Raw genomic sequence first — 22333 nt, 5'->3', positions numbered from 1 at the left:
TTAGTAGAACAAATTTTAACCTAATAAATCTATAAGCAGAGCATCATGCTGGAAAAGACATCTGTGCCAGACTCACTGCTCCCTACATACCTCAAATTCAGTACAGACACCTATCAGGGCACCAGCCATCCCCACAGTAACTTTCCACACAGCCTTCAGCCAATGCAAGAGTAATTTTGACTTTTCATTGAAGCAGACAGGCTTTCGGTGCATGACAAGCACAAACGCACAGTTGCAGTGGATTGCTTTACCTTAGGGTAGAAACCCATCATGATGCCAAATGTTAAAACTCTGGGCCAATTATTAGCTATGTTTGACCCCACTTATGAAACCTTAATGAGTTAACAGTTTGGTTGTCACAGAAAGAGATGACATTTTTCCCAGAGATTTGTTCAGTGGAAGTTCCAAACAGACAGCAGATTTATTCTTGATTAAATTAGCTATCATTAAATAATAAAATAGACACTTGGAAGAACATATGCTCAGACTTCAGCCATCAATAACTGCATACCCAACAGTTCACTTTGATACAAAGCTTATTCTCCAGAAGAAGCTCAAAGAAAGTATTTTTCATCGGTGAAATAAGTTTTAAGAAGTACAAACTGCAAAAGTTACTTACTGTACCATGCACTGGCACTGGAGGGCTGTGTTAGCTGGTTACCAAGTCAAAACACAATGGCTCAAGTGGCCCTATTGCACTGGGTTACAATAGGTCTGTATTTCTTTCTGTCCTCACACAGCTGCAAGTTAAGTTTGTGGAAATTACTTACTTGTAGGAGCATTCAGTAGATTTAACAGGTGGGCAGGCATACTGAGTGTGCCATTCAAACATGTAGGTGCAATCGGGAGTTTCCCTCAAAAATACAGGCTGAAAAAACAAAACACAAAAGGAATTCATTCATTCTTTGAGGGCACACTGCAGCTACTAAACATCTCAGTCTTGCTTCAAGATGATCCAAGAACTTGTATTTAAACCCAAACCATTCTACGATCGCCTTAGAGCCACACCATGCCTCTGGCCAGCTGAAAGCATGGCTTCTCCCAAACAGGAGTTCAGCCACATACACACCTCTGATAAAAGAGCAGTCACTAGGAGCTTCTGCCTCCTCCATGGAATAAGGGGAAGAGCAAAAGCAATGCTAGGCACCATTGTGCTTTCCTTTCCGTTCTTAGAGATATTGACAGCAAGTAGCCAGCTTAGCCTGGTCTATCCAAGTAATATCTGCTTTCCTGCAGATTTATCCTCTCATTTTTTTTACACAGAAATGGCTGGTATTGGTGGGAGAACATCACTTCCCAGCATCTCCAAGAGCTTTGGTAATGGCAAGCATCCCTTAAAGGAACAACATGCCCTGACTTCCTTGAGGCATGGCATAAATAGGAAATTTAAAACATTCCTCATTTTATATTACCTCAATCGCCTGTCTAACCTGTAAATGATCAGGCAGTCCCTGAAGGAAACTAGCTTGTGTTCTTCACCTTACCCTTCCACACATTAGGAAGAGGGCAACCACAGAATACAGTACTTATAGGAAGCATATGTTTTGAAACTAACCTCAGATGTTGTCTTGTCACAATAGAATAATATGGCAGTTGATCTTTCGTATATTTTATGACATTTTTCTCCATTGGTGTAATTAATCATTATTAAACCATTTTTGAAAGTCAGTTTTGTTGTAAGCAAGCCTAGAAGGAAAGAGTTAAGTAAACAGTTAATCCAGTGAATACAGGACCGCAGTAATGCCTCTGGGTTACACAGGCAGCAACAACAAGCACAATAAAGTACTGATAGAAAGACCTCAAACCTTCCTCTAAAACTAAATTGAACTAGTACAACTCCAGTACAGTAAGGCTGAGCCCATTCCCAATTTTGTGTCAAGACAACTACATACATGACATTTTATTTGCACACGAAACAGAAGTAGTAGAGTGCTTTATCTCATAAGACTTACAATATGAGCAAGAGCCTCTCTTGTATCACATAGTTACACACTGGCTAATCTTCCCATTCCCTAAGTTCCTTCCAATCAAGTGTTATACCTGATACTTTTCTGAAAGTACTGTCCGTCTTCTTTACTTGGCACGATGACACAGCGTGACCTGCCAGTTTGCAAGGTTCTGTTATTTCTCCACAGACTCTGAAGTAGTAGTCATACTCATCTGTGCTCACTTTTAAGTCTTTATTGGAAAGTGGCTTCAGGTTATAAACATGACCATACCTTGGATCTTTCACCTGGCAATCCTCTCCTTCAAAGAAAATATAAGAATTTAAAATATGATTCAATATCTATGAGTCATGACAAAAAACACTCAGGACAATTAAGGCTTCCTGGTATAAATAAGACAACAAAAATGAGTAGCTGGCACTGAGGGAGTAACACTGAAGAACCATTTTAGTCCAGCTAAGCAGCTCATTTCGGGATGTCACCAATATCTAGAGCTATGAGACTGAGCTACACATGGAACATTTTTTATAACTGCCACTGAAGCGAGATGTGAAAGTCACACTGCAGTTCAAAGAACTACCCCACAGTGGACTCACAGGTTCTTCCTTCAGCCATGCTGAAAGGTTAAGTACAGAACCAGAGATACTAAGTCCAGCGCTTGCTTAATTATCTGGAAAGAACAGCAAGGTCACAAGGCTGAAGCAAAAGCTGTGCTAGATGTCAGTCTTGTATGTCTTTTTAACAGCCATGGAGTTTACCGAGTTAGGAAATAATTGATCATAGGAAACGTCAGCTACACCTTACAGGTCTACCAAGATGTATACAGAAAAGGTTTGGCAAAATTCTAGATTCATGAGTCCAATCAGCTGATTCACATCAGTAACTTGGTGCCAATCAAGTTCTCCATCTTAAAACGATCCTTTGCTCAATATTCTGACATGTTTATTGTACCACATGATTACTATGCTCCCCTCAATTATCCAGCAAGTTAGTACCAAGTTAAAAACATCACATCAGTTTTGCTCCCTTCAAAACCAGAACTTGTTGTTAGTGTCCTTCACAGTAATTATGTGTTACAGAGCAGTAGCTTGTACGTACACAAGGCACAGAATCACAGACTGGTTTGGGTTGGAAGGGACATTGAAGATCATCTAGTTCCTCCCCTCTGCCCTGGGCAGGGACACCCTACAGTTAACCAGGCTGCCCAAAATCCCATCCAGCCTGGCCTTAAACACTGCCAGGGAGGGGGCAGCCTCAGCTTCTCTGGGCAGCCTGTGCCAGGGCCTCACCACCCTCACAGAGAATTTTTTTTTCCTTGTATCCAATCTAAATCTCCCCTCTTTCAGTTTCAAGCCATTAACCCCCATCCTATCACTCCATGCCCTTGTAAACAGCCCCTCTCCAGCTTTCCTGTAGGCCCCTTCAGGTACTGGAAGGCTGCAGTAAGGTCTTCCTGGGGCCTTCTCTTCTCCAGACTGAAGAAGTCCAACTCTCTCAGCCTGTCTTCATAGGAGGGGCACTCCAGCCCTCTGATCATCTTTCTGGCTCTCCTCTGGACTCCTACCAGCACTTCCTTGTCCTTTTTATATGATGGGGGCCGCAGAGCTGAACACAGGGGGAGTCTTAGAGTGGTACTCCGGAGTGGAATAGATTCATCTTATGCCATAAAATCACTGGTAGCTTCAGTAATGACTAGGAGTGTTGGGATAGATCCTCTACAGGAAGGCTGGATGTTTTACAATGTATTATCTGCAAGTTGCAAAGCAAACCTTCAAAGGCAGAGAAGATACCTGACTTCCCAAAGAGCCAACCAAGTACCAGATCTAGAACCTGTGATTCCTTCTTGCATGTCGTGGAGTCAACTGTGAGGTCTGATACTCTTCCCACTGGTTTCTCCTCCATTGCCTAACAAGGGTCAAGTTTACAGTGTAGCTTCCAGTCTTTACCAGGGGACAGGGACTTGCAGACATAGGATTAACTGTGCCCTCATGTAACTTGATGCTTTTTTAAGGTTTACAAGACACTAGCAAGTCTACCTGTGATGTAACAAGGTAGTACTGTGATTTGTCAGGGACAGCATTATTATTTTATTTCTTTCCCTATGTAGGGAAGTATCATTCTAAATTGTGTTTTTAATGTTAAATGTGACTCTTAGTTTGCTTAGAGCTCAGATGAGACATCCCTCCACAAGCCAAGAAACAAGCATAGCTTCATTAAGTATTTACTTCTTGTGCTGACTTGTTTGGTATTTTAAAGCTCAAACAACTACACTTACCTTCTGCTTTGTGAACAGGACATGCTGCCAATGTTCTCCAAACAAACACAAATTCACATTCATCCTCTTGCTCAAGCACTGGCGATCCCTACAGAAGAGAGCCATATGAAGGAGGCTTATTAACAATTACATTGCAAATCTCAAAATATACATGCAGAATTCTCTCTTATCACAGCTGCACAGTCTAAGATTTCTATTATCAAATAACAAGAGTACTTATTTTTAGCAAAGAGCCGCTTTTGACAGCTCACAGGATTCCATGGCAGAGTACCCTGTTGTGTTTTATAGGTTTAAAAAAGCAGTTGTAAGGCAAGATGAAGGAAGAGCCTGTATACAAGACACTACTTTTCAGAATTAATATCTCCATTCTAAGAGGAATAAAACCCTGCCTATTTTGTTATATTAAGCCTGAGCTGTAAAATTCTCTTTAATAGCAATTTGGATAGGAAATTACCATTGTTTGGTCGCACTGGAAGATAATACGTGTGGAATAACGCTGCTTATCTTTGCATGTGTCACCATTCAAGTAGGTAATGCTCAATGACCCATCAGTTGCAGCCTGTGGGCTTATCTGAATGACTCCGAGGTTTTGGCTTTTATCAGCGTATTTCACACAAGATCCTATGGCACCACCTACAGGAAAAAAAAAACAGCCTGTATTTTAATTCAGAGCTTCGACAACTAGAGATCATTTTATTGTAAAACAACACAATGGAGTAGCTTTAAGAGTCAGCCTTAATGCTCAAAACTCTGTCGCAAACCCCTGAAGCAGAACACAACAGAATACCTTCATAAATACACTCAGAGATATTGTCTACCTAAAGTCTTTGAGGCACAGAACAAGTTACAATCCTGCATTCACTGAAATCTTTAAAACTGCACTAACTTATCTGCTCCCACAGATGGACAGAAGTCTACAGCAACAGGTTAAATACATCTAACTGGCATAAGAGGAGGCATATGCTTCTCATTCTGGCCTCATTCACTTAGCAGGCCTCAAGACATTTAACTTTCTTCTTTAAAATAAAATCAAGGATACTGGCAAATCCTGCCCTTAGTGCATTTTTCTCAAATACATTTGCACACAACTCAATGCAAGAGTCCTGGTGAGCACTAAAGCTTGAGAAAGTCTGTTTATTATACCCTTGACACACCTCACCCAAGCCTATGCAAGTTCAGCGACTGAATGGGCAGGATTCAAGAAATCCTACTAAAACAACCAGGGGTATCAGTCTGCACGTGCTGTCTTGTATCAGAAGTCGTCACAGGGTACAAAATGCTTGCCACGTGGCTTACCAGGGCATCCAGGCACATAGGGCAAAGGTTTGCAGACATTCAAGAAGAACGTTCGCTTCTTTGCTTCCTTTGAAGTGTCTATAGCAACCCACGGTTCGCTCTCTTTGCTCAAGTCACTTAAGTCATACTCATTGCCAGCAGCATCTGAAAGAGGTATGGCGCACACACTACGTTGGAAGACAACCTACAACATTCTTGCAGCAGTATTGGGTTTGGAATGATAGAAGTTTCACCAATGAATACACAAAATTCAAAGTAATTTTCAGAATCACGTTAGATATCCATTAAGAGAAGGTATTGTTGCCATAAAAAAGTCACTAGGCCAAATGCAGAGCGGAGTTCCCTTCAACAGTTACTTCCCACAAGTAACTACTCCACAATTCAGAGGTCCATTTTTCTAGAGACCGATACTAAAGTAACCCATTTTCTTCAGAATTAGGCTGAAGCAGCACCCAGTCACGATAAGGATGAAAGGGTTTCAAAGTCATTATCGTCTCTCTTGTGCATGCCACTACGTTCCACATTAGCTTCTTGCTTACCTTCATAAATTAAGCCTGCTTCCAACAGCTTACCTCTTCTCCCTCTCTACAACTTCTATGAAGACTTGAAGTCTTACAAATGTCTTCACAAAAGGTATTCTTAAAGCCTTGCTCTGCAGAAGCTTGGTCAGTTATTCCTTCCAACGTTTCTCAGACAGAGCCCACCCAAATTCCAGGTACTTACCTGTAACCTGACAGTCTACTGGAGCAGGAGCACAGGCCAGAGCTGTGTGGAACTCAAAAAAAGTATCGTGGATGTTCAACACGCTGTTTATCTCCTCCCGCACAAACTTCAACTCCCCAGGGTAGGAATCATTGCAAATGAAAGTCACTGTGAACGTGTCTGATGTTCCTGTAAAACAAACACTTTCCTGCTGCTGGTTCACTCGGGAGTATTTGAACTTAAGTTTGAGCTTACACTTAACTTGGTAATTAGGAACTGTTAGAAAATTTTAAACTTCTTAAAGGAGAACACTACCTTATTGTTTAAGGGTTTTTAACTGTAGATACACAAGTCTTCTGTAGAGATCAGTGCTAGACTAGATTGCCTAGCAGCCACCACTGTCTCTCCAACTGGAGATCAGAATGCCATGACACATTCCCACAGCATCATTACCTTCACCGATCTGTGCTTCCTAGGTCTTTGATGAGATATATTTGAAGAAACAGAAACCCTATAAAACACCATGTCAGCTGTTCCAGGCATCTCTAAATTACATCACACAAAGCAAAGCTTTGGATTTGGGGTTTTTGTTTGTTGGTAAGAAGCTGAGTGTACTGACAACTGAATAAACAATGCTGATGCTATTTAAACACCGTATGTTCAATGCTGTTTAGGCCTCCTTTCCACAGCCCACAAGAAATGGAAGAATTGGGGGGGGGGGGGTGTTACTATTTGTCATCCACGTATCCTAGTGTTATCAAAGTGGTAAAAGGTTTCAAAGCAAAATATGAGAGCTAAATCACTTGTTTCCTGATGAATATTAGGTACAAAAACGTTATGACTGGGAAAAAGAGATATCACCATTTTTTGACCAATCTGACCATCGACAGAACATTTATATGATATCAACATCCATCTCCGCGGTGTATTTCCTTAACTCACCTAATTCCACATGAAGAGCACCTCTGTAGGTAAGGGTTAGAAACCCTTCACCAGACAGATACAGGGTTTTGTCCAATTCCACCAGCCTCACCGATGTCAGATTCTCTGCTTCACAACCAGCAGCTATCTTGCCATTGATTTTACCACAGTCTGGCATGGGTCCACAAATATTTAGCTAGAAGTTTTGAAAACATGTGGGTACACAGATTATTAACTGCATCAGAAAAAAATTAGGTCCACATAGCCATTTCTACATCAGTAAAACCCACTTGTCAAGAACTACTTCAAACAGCATGGAAGGTCTGTCCTTTTTAAACTGCAAGGCAACCAATTACAATACAGGAACAATATCCTCAATCTTCAGCTTACAGGGTCCACAAATTCTTCGCACTAGAAACTACAAGATGTGGTTTAGCAAGTTTGTTCTTTGACATAGAAAAGCACAAACCCAAAACAAACCCACTCTGATAGTATCTCTGGGCAGCCTGAGATAGATGTAGATCACATTAAGAACGCTGATATGGACAAATCAAGTCCCTTTCTAGGCTTTTACCGTCCATTTCTTCAGCACCAGCAAAAAGACAAACTGGTAACATAGAATAGAGCCCATAACTGGAAAAACATGCAGAGCCTCAGAAGAGTGGCTACCTTATGTTTGCTATGAACCAAAAGTTCAATGCTTTAAGACCACCTGAGATGAATCAAGTTATCTTTCATTCCTTCCCTCAAGCACAGTACCTTCCTGCCAACTGAAGTTTCATAACTGGACTGAGTCAAAGCTCCACCCGCGCACTAAGCAAGACCGGAAAAATGCAACAAGAGCATCGATATCCACGAGCGACAGATTGTACAGTCAGAGTCCTTACCAAGAACTTCTTCCCGATGCCAGTGGCCATATAGCCTTTTCCAGAAGCTAATGGCTGCAGATTGAACAGAAAGCCAGTGTTGGGATCTCGCACAGAGCAGGACTGGGGGGAAAAATAAAATTTAAAAAATTACAACAGCATTAGTTTCTCCATCTGTATTTCTTCCCTTCAAATTTGGCTCTTTAAACAAGTTAGAGGTAAAAGTAACAATTTGCACATTTTCCTGTTCATGTACCAATCAGCAACTTAAGCTACATAACCAGAATACAGCTCTGGCAGTAGCAACGCTTCAGTCAAACCTTTTGCACAGTTGCCCATTGACATCAGCAACATCTCAAAGAGCAATTTAACAGATGGCATATTTTATGTTATTTCAGCTAAGAGCAGGGAAATTTGAACTAATTTTTTTATGTTGAGACCTTTCAAGTAAAAACAACTGAGTAGCTCAGTGTAAAGAAAAACACACACACACACACACACAAAAAAGAAGCTTTGTTTGATGATCTGTACACAAGCAAGGACAACATCTAACCTTAGACAAACTCAGTTTTGCTAGCAACCTTGCAAGGGAACGAAGCATTCAGTGCCACAGAAAACACATTCTCAAGAGAGAGCACTTGAATACTTTTGTCAAAAGTTACATGTTTCAGGAACACTTCAAGAAGAAAGCAGTAAAATATCACAAGACTCCATCATGATGGACTTCAGCCTTCACTGAAGTTAGCAGTCTTGGAGATTTTTAAACACAGCTCCCAGGAGTACTAGGAAAAAAATAAATGCATTTGTAGTCCCAATGCACTATGTTCCCCTTTCTCACCTGAGAATCATCTTTTGTTTCTTTGATTGGACAAGCAGCCTCAGTTTCCCATAAGAACGTGGCCACACATTCCTGAATAGCTATGAACCGTGGGCTGCTACTCTGGAAACAGATTGCACAGAAAAGACCAGAATAAGTGTAACAGCCTCCTCATGTTTGAGATTCCACTTTATGAGAAACTGTCGGTGTCTTCTAAAAGACTTCCCTACAAATGTACACAGTTCCCACCCCACTTCCCTCTCCAAGTTCACTGGTGGAAGCTTTGTCTACCTAAAGACCTAGCATGTTGTTAAGCTTTAGCAAGGAACCAAATCTGACTTCCACATATGTAAACTAAATTCAATACTGAATCTAAACGTGCATAACCAGAGCTTGCCTCGATCTAAACTTTGAAGAGCAGAGTCTGCTATAGAAAAAAGTGAAAAAATCAAGTAACACAAAACTCTCTTAGCTGAAGTTACAAGGTAACAGGATTATTAATTATACACACTTGATTCCAGCATTTTCAGACAAAAGCAAAGCAGTTCCTAACTGCTCCAAGTCACAGATTTTCACCATATCTCTCGGGCTGAAGATTATATGAGCAAGGGGAGTAAGACCTGAAGGCTCATAAACCAGCAAGAACAAGTCTAGGCAATCTTCAGTCTAAAAATCCACTCAGTCCAAACTTCAGCATGTGGAGTTGTATCAGTAAAAATTTTAGAGATTTAAGGACTCCTCCAGAATCAACAAGCTACAGAGGATGCAGAACCTAAGTCTGAAAATACAGTTTACAACATTCTTCCTCTTAAGAGGGTCTGCAATGTTTGTACATATAATTTAATTCCTCAGACTTCAGGCCCCTGCATTTTTATGGTAATTAGACTAGTCTGAAATATCACTGTCCATTGAGGGTGTGCATTTTTAACTAGTTCTTGCTTATGATAAAACATTTCAGCCCAAGACACACACTTCTCTAGCATCCAAGTCAGCTTTGCTTTTACATATCTTTTTTAAATTCTTCAAGAATTCTCCCTTGTCACGAATCTGCTATACACTATACACCTTCACGTAGCTTCCTACTGCATGATGGAAAACCTACTATGTCGAAGCAACCACTGAGAGATCATTTATCCTTACAAGGGTGCCCTTGGAACACACAAAGTGGATGGAGGTGGTGTAAGTAGTTCTCTTTCCATCAGCATCAGTGCACACAGAACCATTCACATAGGTTAGAAAAATATGCCCAGGTCTTTCAATTACTAGTTCTTTGCTGGCAACACCAAGGTTACTGATAGAGGTGACTTCAGAGTAAGAAACCTAAAAATAAAGAAAAGCATGTCAGCAATTCTAAGGTGAAGTGAGAAGTTGTAAATTCCGTCAAAAAAGAAAATACCTACCACAATAATCTTGTGTACAGGTTATCTTGAGTTTTAGAGAAAACAAAGGCATAGAGTTTCCCCTGCATTTCTCTACCATTCTGTACTTAAGTTTCACATCTTTAACAGACAAGCACCACGAGCAGGCACAGTAAGGTTTTTCTGTTCTTATTTTTAGTACAGTAAGGTGCCTACTGTGCCTCACAACAGCTGTGCTCACTAGCTACACAGCTTAGGAATTTAGGGAGACCCATGCCTCATGCACAGTGAGTAGGATTTAAAACTGTACAGCTCTAAAAAACAACACTGGAAGACTCCAGACATTCTTAAAGTTGGCATTAGAATTCTGTCATGGTTAGCAAAGCCGAAATAACACTAGCAGAAACTGAGCATTAGAACAACAGTAGGTGCTACTGCCAAGGTCCAAATGTACCTTCACTTCTGCAAGATAACTGGTGTCTCCAATTTTTAAGAAACTATTTCAAGTTATCGACAGCAACAGGAGAATACACCCCCAAGAAACCTTACCCACAAAGACTTTTTTTTTTTATTAACAACTCTGCATTTAGGTAGACCCACTGTCCTCACTTTTTACTGCAGTGCCTTCAACAGTGAAATTATCAAGCCCTATTGTGTTTTGACACAAAGTAAATAGCCTGACACAAATACTGATGCAAGCACAGGGAACCAGTACTACTTAGTTCAGGTGCCATGATGGTGACATACAGGTTCAGTCACTCAGACATCCACTGTAACAGTGTGGAAGCAAGGTGTACTCTCCATTTCACAGAAGGAATTAGGATGTTGGTGAGCCTCTAGCTCAGCTTTCCCTACAGCTTTGAGTAGCACTGAAGCCAGGCCTTGGGCAAAGCATTCATCCAGCCTGTCAGCAGAGTCCCATGATAAATTGTTATACTTCAGAGAAATAGAGAAGTAGAAGTCTGTAACCACCATTTTTTTCTTTTTTTTTTTTTTTTCTCTCTGCTTGGCCACTTCTGCCTAAGCTACTCCACAAAGCCAAAGAAAGTTCAGAGTGTCAGAGGTGACAAAAAAAAAAAAAATCTTTAAACAATTTCTTCCACAGTTCACCCTACAGCATGACAGAATATCTAGGGGGGCAGTCTGTTCCTAAAGAAATGTAGCCTGAAACTGCAGCATTTTACACAGAGGAGATGCAGCTTGCCTGCCTCTGCAACACAAGACAGAGAATGATGCATGCCAAACACAACATTGGTAAACTTGTAAGAATTAAAGCTTTGGTCTTAGAAGAGGTGGGCAAGAGGCCTCCCATTCTGCAGGGATCATGCCAGCGTTTAAGGCTACACGGAATACCACTGTACTTTGCAAAGAAGCTGGAATTCATGTGCCTGTCTTCCATACCTATTCATCTTGCTTGCTTGGAAAACCTTCTCTGAACTGGGGAGGAAAGGCTACTCACGTGGTCCTGCCGATACTCCATCTGGCAGACAGACGCTCGCCGGTCGCACCCCAGGACAGCGATCAGTGGTCGACAGACGTTTATGTAGTACTTCTTCCGCTCGCTGGGCCTGGAGTTATCCATGGCATACCAGTTCCCACCCCTCTTCTCAGATTTCGCCAAGCTGAGCAGGAAGAGAAAATTATACATTAAGAACACACATCTGTCATAGGTTCTCTCCACCTTTCTCTGGCAGTCTCAAGAAACAGAGCAACCATTAGGCACTTCAGAATATCTTTTCCCCCTAATTTTTAAGTGTTAAAATTAAAAAGAAACACTGTAAGAAGTACAGAACAATTTGCAAAGCTTTCATTAACCAAAAACATCCCAAAATTCAACTTACATTTTAGGAGGCAAGTCAATATACTGGAGGGAAATACTGTTTCATTTCAAGATACCTGAAGTATTTCAAGTTAAGAGGTCATGACAAATGACACTTCTAGTGCCATATGCACAGGAAAACAACTTCATCCAGTGTTAAGCTATCAGCCAAAATACTAAACTAGAATAGCCAAGTTATGTTGTATATGTTGCTTTCCTACCTTGACAAGTCATACTGGTCCATGGTGACGGGATCAGTCACAACACATTCCAGTGGAATTTCAGGACAGGCATACTCAGTGTACCACTTGAAGTTGTAAGTATAGTTATCTTCTATCTGAAAGACCAGCGGAGTACGGTAGTGAGGCTTTCCACACAGAATACTTTGCAATTCACAGCTACTTCTTTACATGTTAAGCTTGTTATTTCCCCTTGGATTTGGGATATACCTAATTAGATCAATTTGAGTAGGTCTGAGATATCCAGTAAAAGGCGGGCATGGACCCATTGGATTGAGTCCAGAGAAGGGCCACAAAGATGATCAGAAGGCTGGACTCCCTCTCCTATGAAGACAGGCTGAGAGAATTGGGCTTGTTCGGTGTGGAGAAGGCTCTGTGTAGGCCTTACAACAGCCTTCCAGTACCTGGATGTGACCTACAGGAAATCTTAAAAAAGTGTAACTCTCTTTATCAGGGAGTATAGTGATAGGACAAGGGTAAAGGGCTTAAGATGAAAGAGGGAAGATTTACATTAGATATTAAGGAAAAAAAGTTCTTCCCTGTGAGGGTGGTGAGGCCCTGGCACAGGCTGCCCGGAGCAGCTGTGGTTGCCCCCTCACTGGCAGTGCTCAAGCAGGTTAGATGGGCCTTTGGGCAACCTGGTCTAGTGAAGATTGTCCCTGCCTGTGGCAGGGGGGTTGGAGTTAGATGATCTTTAATGTCCCTTCCAACCCAAACCAGTCTGTGATTCTATGTTTTGTTGTAGATCTCTTTTGCTTTGTCACCCACCAAAAATACTCTTTCCAAAAACTAGAGAAACTAGAGCAATGTAGCTGCCATCTGCTGTGTTACAGGAAACACAGAACACTTGTTGCTTCTCAGCCAGTTTGTTTGATTTTTTTTTTTCGGCTAGAAATATAAGATGATCAAAAGCACTAGTAATCACCCTTTCCTAACCTCTGGGCCATGTAAAGTAAGAATCTGGATCCAGGTGAAAAGCAGTGGGAAGAAAAGCTTTATGGATGCAACAAGAGGCAGATATACCAAGAGAAATAATTATTTATCCTATTCTGCTTTATAGATACTGAGTATTTCCATCCATGAACCTCCACTTGCACTGGCCTTGTAGTGATTACCAGGATGTTGGGATGGAGATTCTTCCCTTCCTCATACAGAGCTTCTTACCTGATATTCAGGCTGACCTTTTCCAGCCTGACGATCACACAGGAAAGTTATAAGTGTAGATCGCTGTGTTTTCTTCTCATTATTGTATGCTGTACCATTTTTGTAGGCTAACTGAACCAGACCATCGTAATATGAAAGTTTGGAACTGGGCAGTCCAAGACTCCAAAACTGATCCTTACTAGAAAAGAAAAAGTGGGATTTGAGACTGAAAATAATGCAAAATTAATTTTCTCTTTAAGAGAAGTTAGAAGTAGTAAGCACACAGGTAAGTTTACAGAAGACAAAAGAATTAAGTAAGGCTGACTAGATAGAAGTGAATCAGGATGAACAGAATGCTGCCAAAAATAAATTTCTTTGGAAAGGAAAGGAAGTTGTACCTTGTTTGGATGCATAGAAAACTTTAACACTCCCTTCTCAAGAAGAGTGACAGAAATAGCAAGTTCCGTTGTTCATAGTAGAATTCAAACTGCAGATACCCTAATGATAGGCTCAGACTGGTTCCATACAAGCAACATGCAGACACTGAAGCCCTAGCACTGTACAACAGCAAGTCTTCTCACTCAGAGAAGAAAACTTCCTTCACATGCTCTTAACTCAGAACCAACTTTGGTTCAGGGGGGCTTCTTTACTCTGACTTCACACTGGTTCTATCAAACCTGGCCACCTTCCCATGAAGAAGGTTTTTAGTGTCTGCAGTGAACTCTCTGGCTGGAGAGTAACTGGTAGAGACAACTCAAGTACAGCTGCATGTGCCTGCACTGTACCATATCCCTGCCAACAAGGCAGACCTGGAACCTCAAACATACAGATACTAATCTCAGACACAGCTTGTAGAGGGTAACAGCAGTGATGCCGGTAGAGTAGCAGTACACACCAAGACTGTGCCTGTGCAGCACTTTTAGTAATGGAAATATGGTGCAGCTCCCGAGCTCTGGGCTCTGCCTCTGCATAAGGCAATCCCAAGCACAGCAGTTCTGCTTTATACCAGCTCTTGGAATCCAGCTGAGCCCAAATCCAAATTGTGCATTGGTTTAAAAAGGCTGCAGCAGTAAATCTACAGCTTGCAGTCCCTATGGAAAACATAAAGGGAGCTATGGACACATTCAACTTCAAAAATTAGCTTCAGCAAGATTACATGTGGGCACTTTGCTTTAAACACCTGGCAGTGTAATTACTGCATTACCAAATAGTATTTTACATGCAAATTACCTGACTATTGCAGGCAGGACAGTAATTATTTTACATGCAAATTGTTCACTGTTACACACAGACAATGTATCAGACAACAAGAGATCTTCTGTTATACACAGCAGAACTAGTTACTCACCTTTGCGTTACTTGGCACACTGCTGATTTTGTGTGACAGAACTCTTCGGGCACACTGCCACAGATGCTTATGTAAAACAAGTATTCAGTAGTATTAACTATGTAGTACTCATTGTCGTTGGCCAGAGGTGATAAATCAAAAGAGAAGCCTAACCAGGAAAGAAAAAACTTCATCAGTCTTTTTTCAAGCCATCCCTCATAAGTTTTGATTCTACCAGTCACACATCTAGGTCACTTCCTTCCCCACGAATAAGTCTCCTGCCATGTAATTATTGTTCCAGAAACAATTTGGACATATAGAAAAGACTGTCCTGATCTTCCATACAAATGTACTTAAAACTGCTGGGCTCAAACGTTGGGGGTGCTTAAGACTTAAGCTGAGCTCGCTTTGCTCTTGTGCATGAAGAGGTCTCAGTGTTGTGACACAAGTTCTATCCCTCACAGCCTTTCATTTTGCTGAACATAAATACATACCTGCCTGAGGATCAGAGACTTGACAGTTATCTCCTTCAGTTTTAGAGAGGACACACGCAGCAGCCGTGTACCAGTCAAACGCGTACGAACACGCACCCTCAGACATCAAGATCGGAGCGCTTTCTAGATCACCTGGTATCACAAGAGCAATGTGTTACACACAGTCAGGCTGCCAAAAGGATCTGTGAATTTAAGCCTAAGAGCACTAACTCCTCCCCAACAGCAGACCATGATTAACTGTTTAAAGTTCCTCTTCTCTGAAAAGGAGGACTAAATTGAACCAAAAATTTGAACATTTCTTCGTACCCTCCTCTCCAGAATAAAATTTGAGCTTAGAGGTAAAGAGGCACTCCTCAGGCTGTTCCTGAGGACACTTCAAAAAAACCTGTTTGGTTTTATACACAAACCTAGCGTTTTCTCTAGAAAGCAACAGCTTTATTAGTAAGTAGTGCATGACTCGACCCTAACAGCCAGCATACATGGAGGACTCCCCTTCCCGAGGATGAGGCAGAGGAACACAAGCTTTCTGTTTCCCTGGGAAATCATTAAACCAGTGGGCTATTATATGGAGATGAACATCATTAACAACTTCTGCAAATGCTTCTGCTTTCCATAAACTGCAAGCAGCTTAGAGACAAAACACACTTATTAGCAAAGAAGGTTAAAGGATCTGATCTCAGTTCAGAACCAGTCTTTCCCATCAAGACAATCTGGGACAGAAAGTGCTTTGTCTAACTTCCAGGTATTTGTGGAGCTGCTTTAAACATACTTTCATCATGTTTGGGAGAATCTTAGTTTAAGAGACTTACTTGAGGGTCTTTAAAAAGTACTTGTATAAAAGGTGAACTGAGCTAAATAACTGCACTTAAGTTGCTATCATCCTAGTAAACAAATCACTATGCTTTCACATAGAAGGAAATAAGGAAATAAGACAAAAGAAATAAGGAAATCAGACAATGCATATATTTAGCACTTATGCCTGGGCATATTAAATGGCCTCCAGTTTTCAGCTTGGTCAGAGAACAGGGTGTGGATACTCACCTGGTCTGCACACCAGAGTGATGACAGTTTTGATTTTTTTGTTAAAACCACAGCTCTCTCCATTTGAATAGGTAAGTTGAATATTTTCTCCAACCTTTTTAGGAGAAGATACAAATGTTCCGAGATTCTTACTCTTATTTTGTTTATCTGCAAAGACAATAAATACATCCCTTTTGTTTCCCTGGAAACAAGTGAAGTAAACTATTAAGAGAATATTGACTAGCAAGTGTAAAGTCTTAGGAAAGCATATGATTACAAGTTTGGTTTTAATCTTGCCAAAACCATGCTGCAATGCCTGTAGCATGGACCCTGTAATACCTTTCTTTAGTTAGAAAAGACTGCTTGCATCATTTTTGGGAGCACAAAAGAAACATGCTCCTAACTTCTGCTTTCTCAAATAACTGAAGGTGCTCAGAGCAGCCAACTCCATTTACAGAGGAACCGCCAAGCTTTCAGAGCCTTTAAAAAAAGGAACCACAAAACCAAACAGCAAAACAACAACACACCCCAACCCAAACCAAAAAGACTCACCTACAGAACAAACAGCGGCATCATCTGGGCAGCCGGAAGCTCCTCCCCTCTTCAGCACTTTATGGCAGACATTGATGTAATAGTGCTTCCTCCCTACCTCCAAAAAGGTACTGTCCACAGCTTCCCAGTTCTGGGCTAACTCTGAAACACAGGGGGTCATTAAGACACGAGTCATGTGGCTTAGTTATTTTAGCCTCTCCATGCCAAAATGCCACAATCACTTCCCCCCCTCCGATTTAAAACCATTTAAGGTAACAGCAACCAAGGCAGCCATGTGTACAGCTACTTCCATAAGGCACTCGCTCCTTTTGGGATGAGAAAAGGGAACGCCACTGAAATTCACTAAGAAAAACAAAAGCTAATAACCCTTCAGCTAAAGAATTGCACTCAAGACAGCATGTAAGCTCAGGACAAAAGTAACTGAAAGCTAATTTTCATTGCCATACCTGAACTGCGGATCAGAGGTGACAAATCATAGTGTTTTCTCTTATCAGCAACTCTGCAAAGGAGATCTTCTTTCTCTTTAACACATGCATATTTTGTTTCCCAAGTAAAAAAATATGTGCAGTCCACTTCACCGGTAAACACTGGAGTTCCTCTACCATCATTACCTTAACATTGAAGACACACAAACAGATGTTAGTTTTCCAGTGGAGGAAGGGGAGAAAAGCAACGAGCTCCGAGGATGAGCAATAAGCAAGGAAGATAAAAATCCTTTTGCTGCACAGGACTTTGCATTTGTGTTTTGGATGTTGGGGTTTTGTGGCTGTTTGTTGGGGTTTTTTTACTGTTGGCTAAGAAATTATGGCCTTTTACACCTCAATATTCTTGACCATCAGCATAAGCTTAGAATAGCAGTGCTACCACAAGCAGAAAACAATCCTACCAACCAGATAAATTAGTGCTTACTCTAACAATATTTGTTCCATGTGTTAGCTGTGGCTCAAAGCATGCATTCCTTTGAACATAAAAGTCTAAAGCACAGGAGTCAAACCCTGAGGAGAGTTACCCCAGACTGTTAAACTCACCTGCTGTTTCACTGCACTCAAAGTTGATGACGGTCATTCTCTGAAAGCCGGAACTACATGCATCCCCATTCGGATAAATCAGCGTAAGATCCCCATCGGAGTATCTGAGTAAAAAGTCAATTTTAGACAGAAACATGGGATCAGACACAGTCACACAGTGTTCTTCGCATAACAGAAGCCATGCTCTTGTATATTTAATAACTGTCTTGCTGAAGGGGAAAGCAAATGCTTGTTCAACATTAATACTGACACTTCTACTGCAACAAAGGCTTTCACGTACTGATTTTTCTGGTTACTTTTCAATAACTGATATAAACCTCATGAGAATGCTCTAAAACTCTCCCAGCTTTGAACAGAATATCTGTGCTTTCAGTTAGAATAGACTATTTCAGTTGGAAGGGGCCTTCAACGACCACCAAGCCCAACTGCCTGACCAATTCAGGGCTGACCAAGTTAAAAGTATAATATTATGGGCATTGTCCAAGTGTGTGAAACACGTACAGGCTTGGGGCATCGACCAGCTCCCCAGGAACCCTGTTCCAGGGTTTGACCACCCTCTCTCTCAGTGAAGAAATGCTTCCTAATGTCAGGTCTAAACTTCCCCTTGCACAGCTCTGAACCATTCCCATATGTCCTATCACTGGGTCCCAGGGAGAAGAGTTCAGCACCTCCTTCTCCACTTCCTTCCCCCACAGAGCAGCAGAGCACAATGAGTGCCCCTCAGCCTCCTTCTCTCTAAAGCTGGAATGTTCCCATTAGTTTATTGCAAGGGTATTTCTGCAGGGGTAAGAAGTTCCTGGAAGTTCTAACAAGTCTGTCACGCTTCCAGACAGAACAGAAGATGGTATATATGTAAATAATCTCTGCTTTGCAATCTCATTAAACTGTTGTCCCAGTATTCCACTTGGGAATCCTGAAGTTCTTTAAAGTAAATAACTAGCAAAATTTTGGACTTCAGTAGTCTTGGATATTATTAACACATGCTCTTGCAAAGGAAGGTGAGACACCCTCTTGTTGAGGACAGTTCTAAAACATCCATTCCCAATGCCACTTTAAAGCTTAAGGAGGGCGAGAGGCAAGACAGCACAACCTGCAATTCTGACACCCAGCCTGACAGTGTCTACCCCAGCTAGGCAACAGCCTCTACACCAACCCCATCTCCTCCTTCATTTGCTAATGCTATCCTGGCGTAGTGTTGGTGTTTTTCTACATAAAACTCAGCAAAACCACTTGCATTTTGTATTAAATATTGCTTATGTGACAAGCAAGGGCATCAAATGACGATACAAGGATCGGTTACTCAGACAAGTTAACAGGGCTAAAGAGCCTTTACACACCTTAAGGTTTGGTTCTCAAATCTTCCTGCAACTTTTTGCTGGTTATTTGAAGGTTTTACTTGGCAAGATGAAATGTATCCCGTGCTGTCCTTACAGTTACCTGCAGTAGTTTTCCCACACACATTCAAGTAATAGTAATACTCCTCTTTGTCGTCTTTGGCTAAATACGGTGTAACATAATCTGGATAAGAAAAAAACCACAAAAGTGTTCTAAAATACAGTAAAAAAAGCCAAATATGTATAAAGGGTATTTTTCCTGCCTCCAAACATGGAGTTGGAAAACTGGTTAGTCACACTACCAAAGAAAACCAGTGAGCTTACCTGGAAGTTGAGTAAGGGGTCTTAAATCAATGGAGATATCATGTTGCTCATTAGTCAGAAGACAGTTCTTACTCTCCAGGTAATCCCTGTGACAGGCATACTCAGTAGCCCACTCAACTTCATACCGGCAATTTGTTTTTGCTGTGAGCTTGGGACCTGCACTCTAATACAGAAGAGAATTTAAGTTACAAGATCAGAAGCTTACTGAAATATAATCTTTAAAGCAACAGCATCACATTCGCTTAGGGTCAGTAATGACTAACTTCACCTGTAAATTGCTTAACAGCTGCAAAAATTGTCTCTGGCCTCTCAGAAATAATTGTTGAGAACAAAGTAAAACAGCTCTTACTAATGATGTGGCAAATAGGAAGTCTAAACAGAGGTAAAGTATCAGGCATTAGAAGAAGGTCAGCAGCTCTAACAGTACATTAAAAAGCACTTTTCCTTAATGCATTGGCAAAAGCAGACACAAGTGAGCCCAAAGTGCTAACCACAGCCTGGACTGTGTTTACCCCAGGAGTCCCCAAAGAAGGGAGGAGAGATCAAGTGTTCTCCAAAGGGAAAGCAACCTTCTAGACACTAGTGTTTTAGCAACTTTGACTTCGGCAGTCCAAGTCAAGACTGAAAAGCATTTGAGAACTCTTTAGCCAACACTTTCATCTGATGTATTTTCCATAGTGAAATATTTTTGCAGCTCTGGGAGAAGAAGTAGTCTTTCTCACTCTAAAGCACAGCATGTAGAAGCTCTCCTTGTATTTCTGCCACTCACTAAAACAACAGGCAGACACACAGGTTCAGTATCAGGTAGGTTACAGGAACAAATAACATTACCAATACTATTTATACTACATGTGGGCATAGCTTTAGTGAGGTATTACAAAGCGACAGCAGAGAAAGGTTTGTTTCTGCAGCAATCAGGATGAAGTGAGGTGTCTAAGTCAGGTGAGAGACAAAACATGAACCCAAAAGTTAGCCAGATGAGAGTTGATCCTTCACTAACCAAAAGTAGCTCCTTTGCGACCAAAAGAATCATGATAAAAATGGCAGAGCATTAGCAATAGCCACTCTGGTCCAATTTAAGGTGTGTGGGTGGCTAAGATTACCCGGTATCACATCAATGTGATCATCATACTGCACTGATGCTAGGCTAACACTATGTCCTGCAAAAGCTGAGCTGCTGCTTAACACTACACATTTTACTTCAAGGCATTAAAGAGTTAATGAGCCTGCTTAGTAAATGACAGACTCTTCCCATGATATAACACTTGCTAGCTGTACTTTTCCCCTGAGGAAGACCAGAGTAATAAAGAAATGAGTTACAGACAACAGCTGTAAGAACGCACAGCCTGACAGATGATGGAAGAGTGCTCATGAGCAAGCTGGCCTCTGGGTGAAGAACTGACACTGTACTAACTCTGTCCTGTTCTCAGAGGAAAGCTTTGAATGTAGAAAAGGACAACCAAATTCACCAAAACAAGAATGAACACACCCCTGGGAAAATTTTATTCCTTGTTTCTCTCTTATAAGCCTCAAAAAGTTTATGAGAATTTATTCAGATTCCTACACTCTTCACAAGCTCCAAACCAGGAGGATATCTGTTCCCTTCAGCCTTCAACAAAAATGAAGGATAATGCACACAAAAGTTAAAGTCCAACCACTTAACAGAAACTAAAACCAGCAAAGTTACCTCTTCTCCCCTCTTCGATGGGCACACAAAAGTGATCGTCACTGCTGGGTTATGACCTAGGCAGAAGTCTGGCTTTTCCTCATCACTGTATATCCTCTCATAACTCAACACCAGCCTAAAAACAGAAAATGACAAACCAAAAATACAAGTAAAACACTACGCGCTGTACAGAAGGATATTGTTGAAAGAATACTCACCCCTTGCCAGACAGCTGGGCAGTATATATCAAAGTTTCCCTGCTCATGAAAGATACTTTTATGTATCTTTATTCCTTTAACCTTACCAAAATAAAGACTAAGACAGTCCCAGAAAAATTGCTTAATACAGCATCCTCTTGAACCCCAGTTAAGACTATACTCAATGCCTTGTAACCTGCACCGTTGCAGCAACCTGGCTGATAGTAACAAGAACACTCTAGCTTCACTCTCAAACTGCTGGACAGTGGATGTTGTAAACATTCTTGCAGCTTTTGGAAGTAATAACCACTCATGTTTTACCACATTCCTATACGTTGCAACCTGCATACGTATAATCTCTCTCCATTCTGCCCTCAGAATTAAAAGCAAGATGAACTCATTAGCAAAGTGATGGGAGTGAGGCAACTGGGACAGACCAGACAAGGCGGGAGTAGGAGAATGTTAAGTACCAACGTTACAGTTTAGAAGACTCATCTGTTACCAAGACTGCTTTTTGGAGACCAGGTGACTGAGAAGTGTTCACAGAAGCATCGCTGCAAAAACCACATACCTGTCTTTGCCATGAAGTTTCAGCTGATCCTTTGGGTGGCCAACATCATACACCTGACCTTCGTGTAACAAGCAGGCGGCACTGCCGACAGGACAGCTTCTGGTCTCTCCACTAGAGCTGCCTGTTAAAGAATACACAAATAGTATATAGATCTCTGTTTCTAAACCCTGCTCCACCTGAAGTATCTTGCCATTTTATATGTGGACTAATGATTCATTGCTTTACCCCTTTCTAAAAATACTTTTAAGTGGTCTATATTGAAATGTGAAACTGGCAAGATAAAACCTGAAGTGCATGTGATATACAGAGGGAAGTTCATGCTGCCCAGCACGTGACATACAGAGGGAAGTTCATGCTGCCCAGCATGAATTTGCACAGCAAATTCATCCTTTCTGCCAAAGCAGCTGCAGATAGTTTCCAGCTGCTAGTACAGCTGCT

General features: G+C 41.3%; 1 protein-coding gene across 1 annotated transcript in view; it reads right to left on the bottom strand.

Moving 5' to 3' along the window:
• The window catches only part of IGF2R (insulin like growth factor 2 receptor), a gene marked incomplete at its 5' end in the record, with an annotated part of 57803 nt that overhangs the window by 18391 nt on the left and 17079 nt on the right, over window positions 1-22333 (bottom strand). Inside the window, 24 exons of the mRNA XM_084262492.1 lie at window positions 771-868; window positions 1556-1686; window positions 2041-2247; window positions 4222-4309; window positions 4676-4854; window positions 5518-5661; window positions 6241-6408; window positions 7162-7336; window positions 8028-8129; window positions 8845-8946; window positions 9964-10143; window positions 11641-11803; window positions 12222-12337; window positions 13404-13581; window positions 14731-14878; window positions 15204-15335; window positions 16245-16391; window positions 16776-16916; window positions 17222-17386; window positions 17804-17907; window positions 19141-19321; window positions 19462-19624; window positions 21149-21263; window positions 21896-22016. Coding sequence (XP_084118618.1) covers window positions 771-868; window positions 1556-1686; window positions 2041-2247; window positions 4222-4309; window positions 4676-4854; window positions 5518-5661; window positions 6241-6408; window positions 7162-7336; window positions 8028-8129; window positions 8845-8946; window positions 9964-10143; window positions 11641-11803; window positions 12222-12337; window positions 13404-13581; window positions 14731-14878; window positions 15204-15335; window positions 16245-16391; window positions 16776-16916; window positions 17222-17386; window positions 17804-17907; window positions 19141-19321; window positions 19462-19624; window positions 21149-21263; window positions 21896-22016 — 3448 coding nt within the window. The remainder of the gene's footprint in view (window positions 1-770; window positions 869-1555; window positions 1687-2040; window positions 2248-4221; window positions 4310-4675; window positions 4855-5517; window positions 5662-6240; window positions 6409-7161; window positions 7337-8027; window positions 8130-8844; window positions 8947-9963; window positions 10144-11640; window positions 11804-12221; window positions 12338-13403; window positions 13582-14730; window positions 14879-15203; window positions 15336-16244; window positions 16392-16775; window positions 16917-17221; window positions 17387-17803; window positions 17908-19140; window positions 19322-19461; window positions 19625-21148; window positions 21264-21895; window positions 22017-22333) is intronic.

Source organism: Gallinula chloropus (genome assembly GCF_964237585.1).
Source record: "Gallinula chloropus genome assembly, chromosome: 3".
NCBI lineage: Eukaryota > Metazoa > Chordata > Aves > Gruiformes > Rallidae > Gallinula > Gallinula chloropus.
This window is presented reverse-complemented; position numbering and strand designations above follow the sequence as displayed.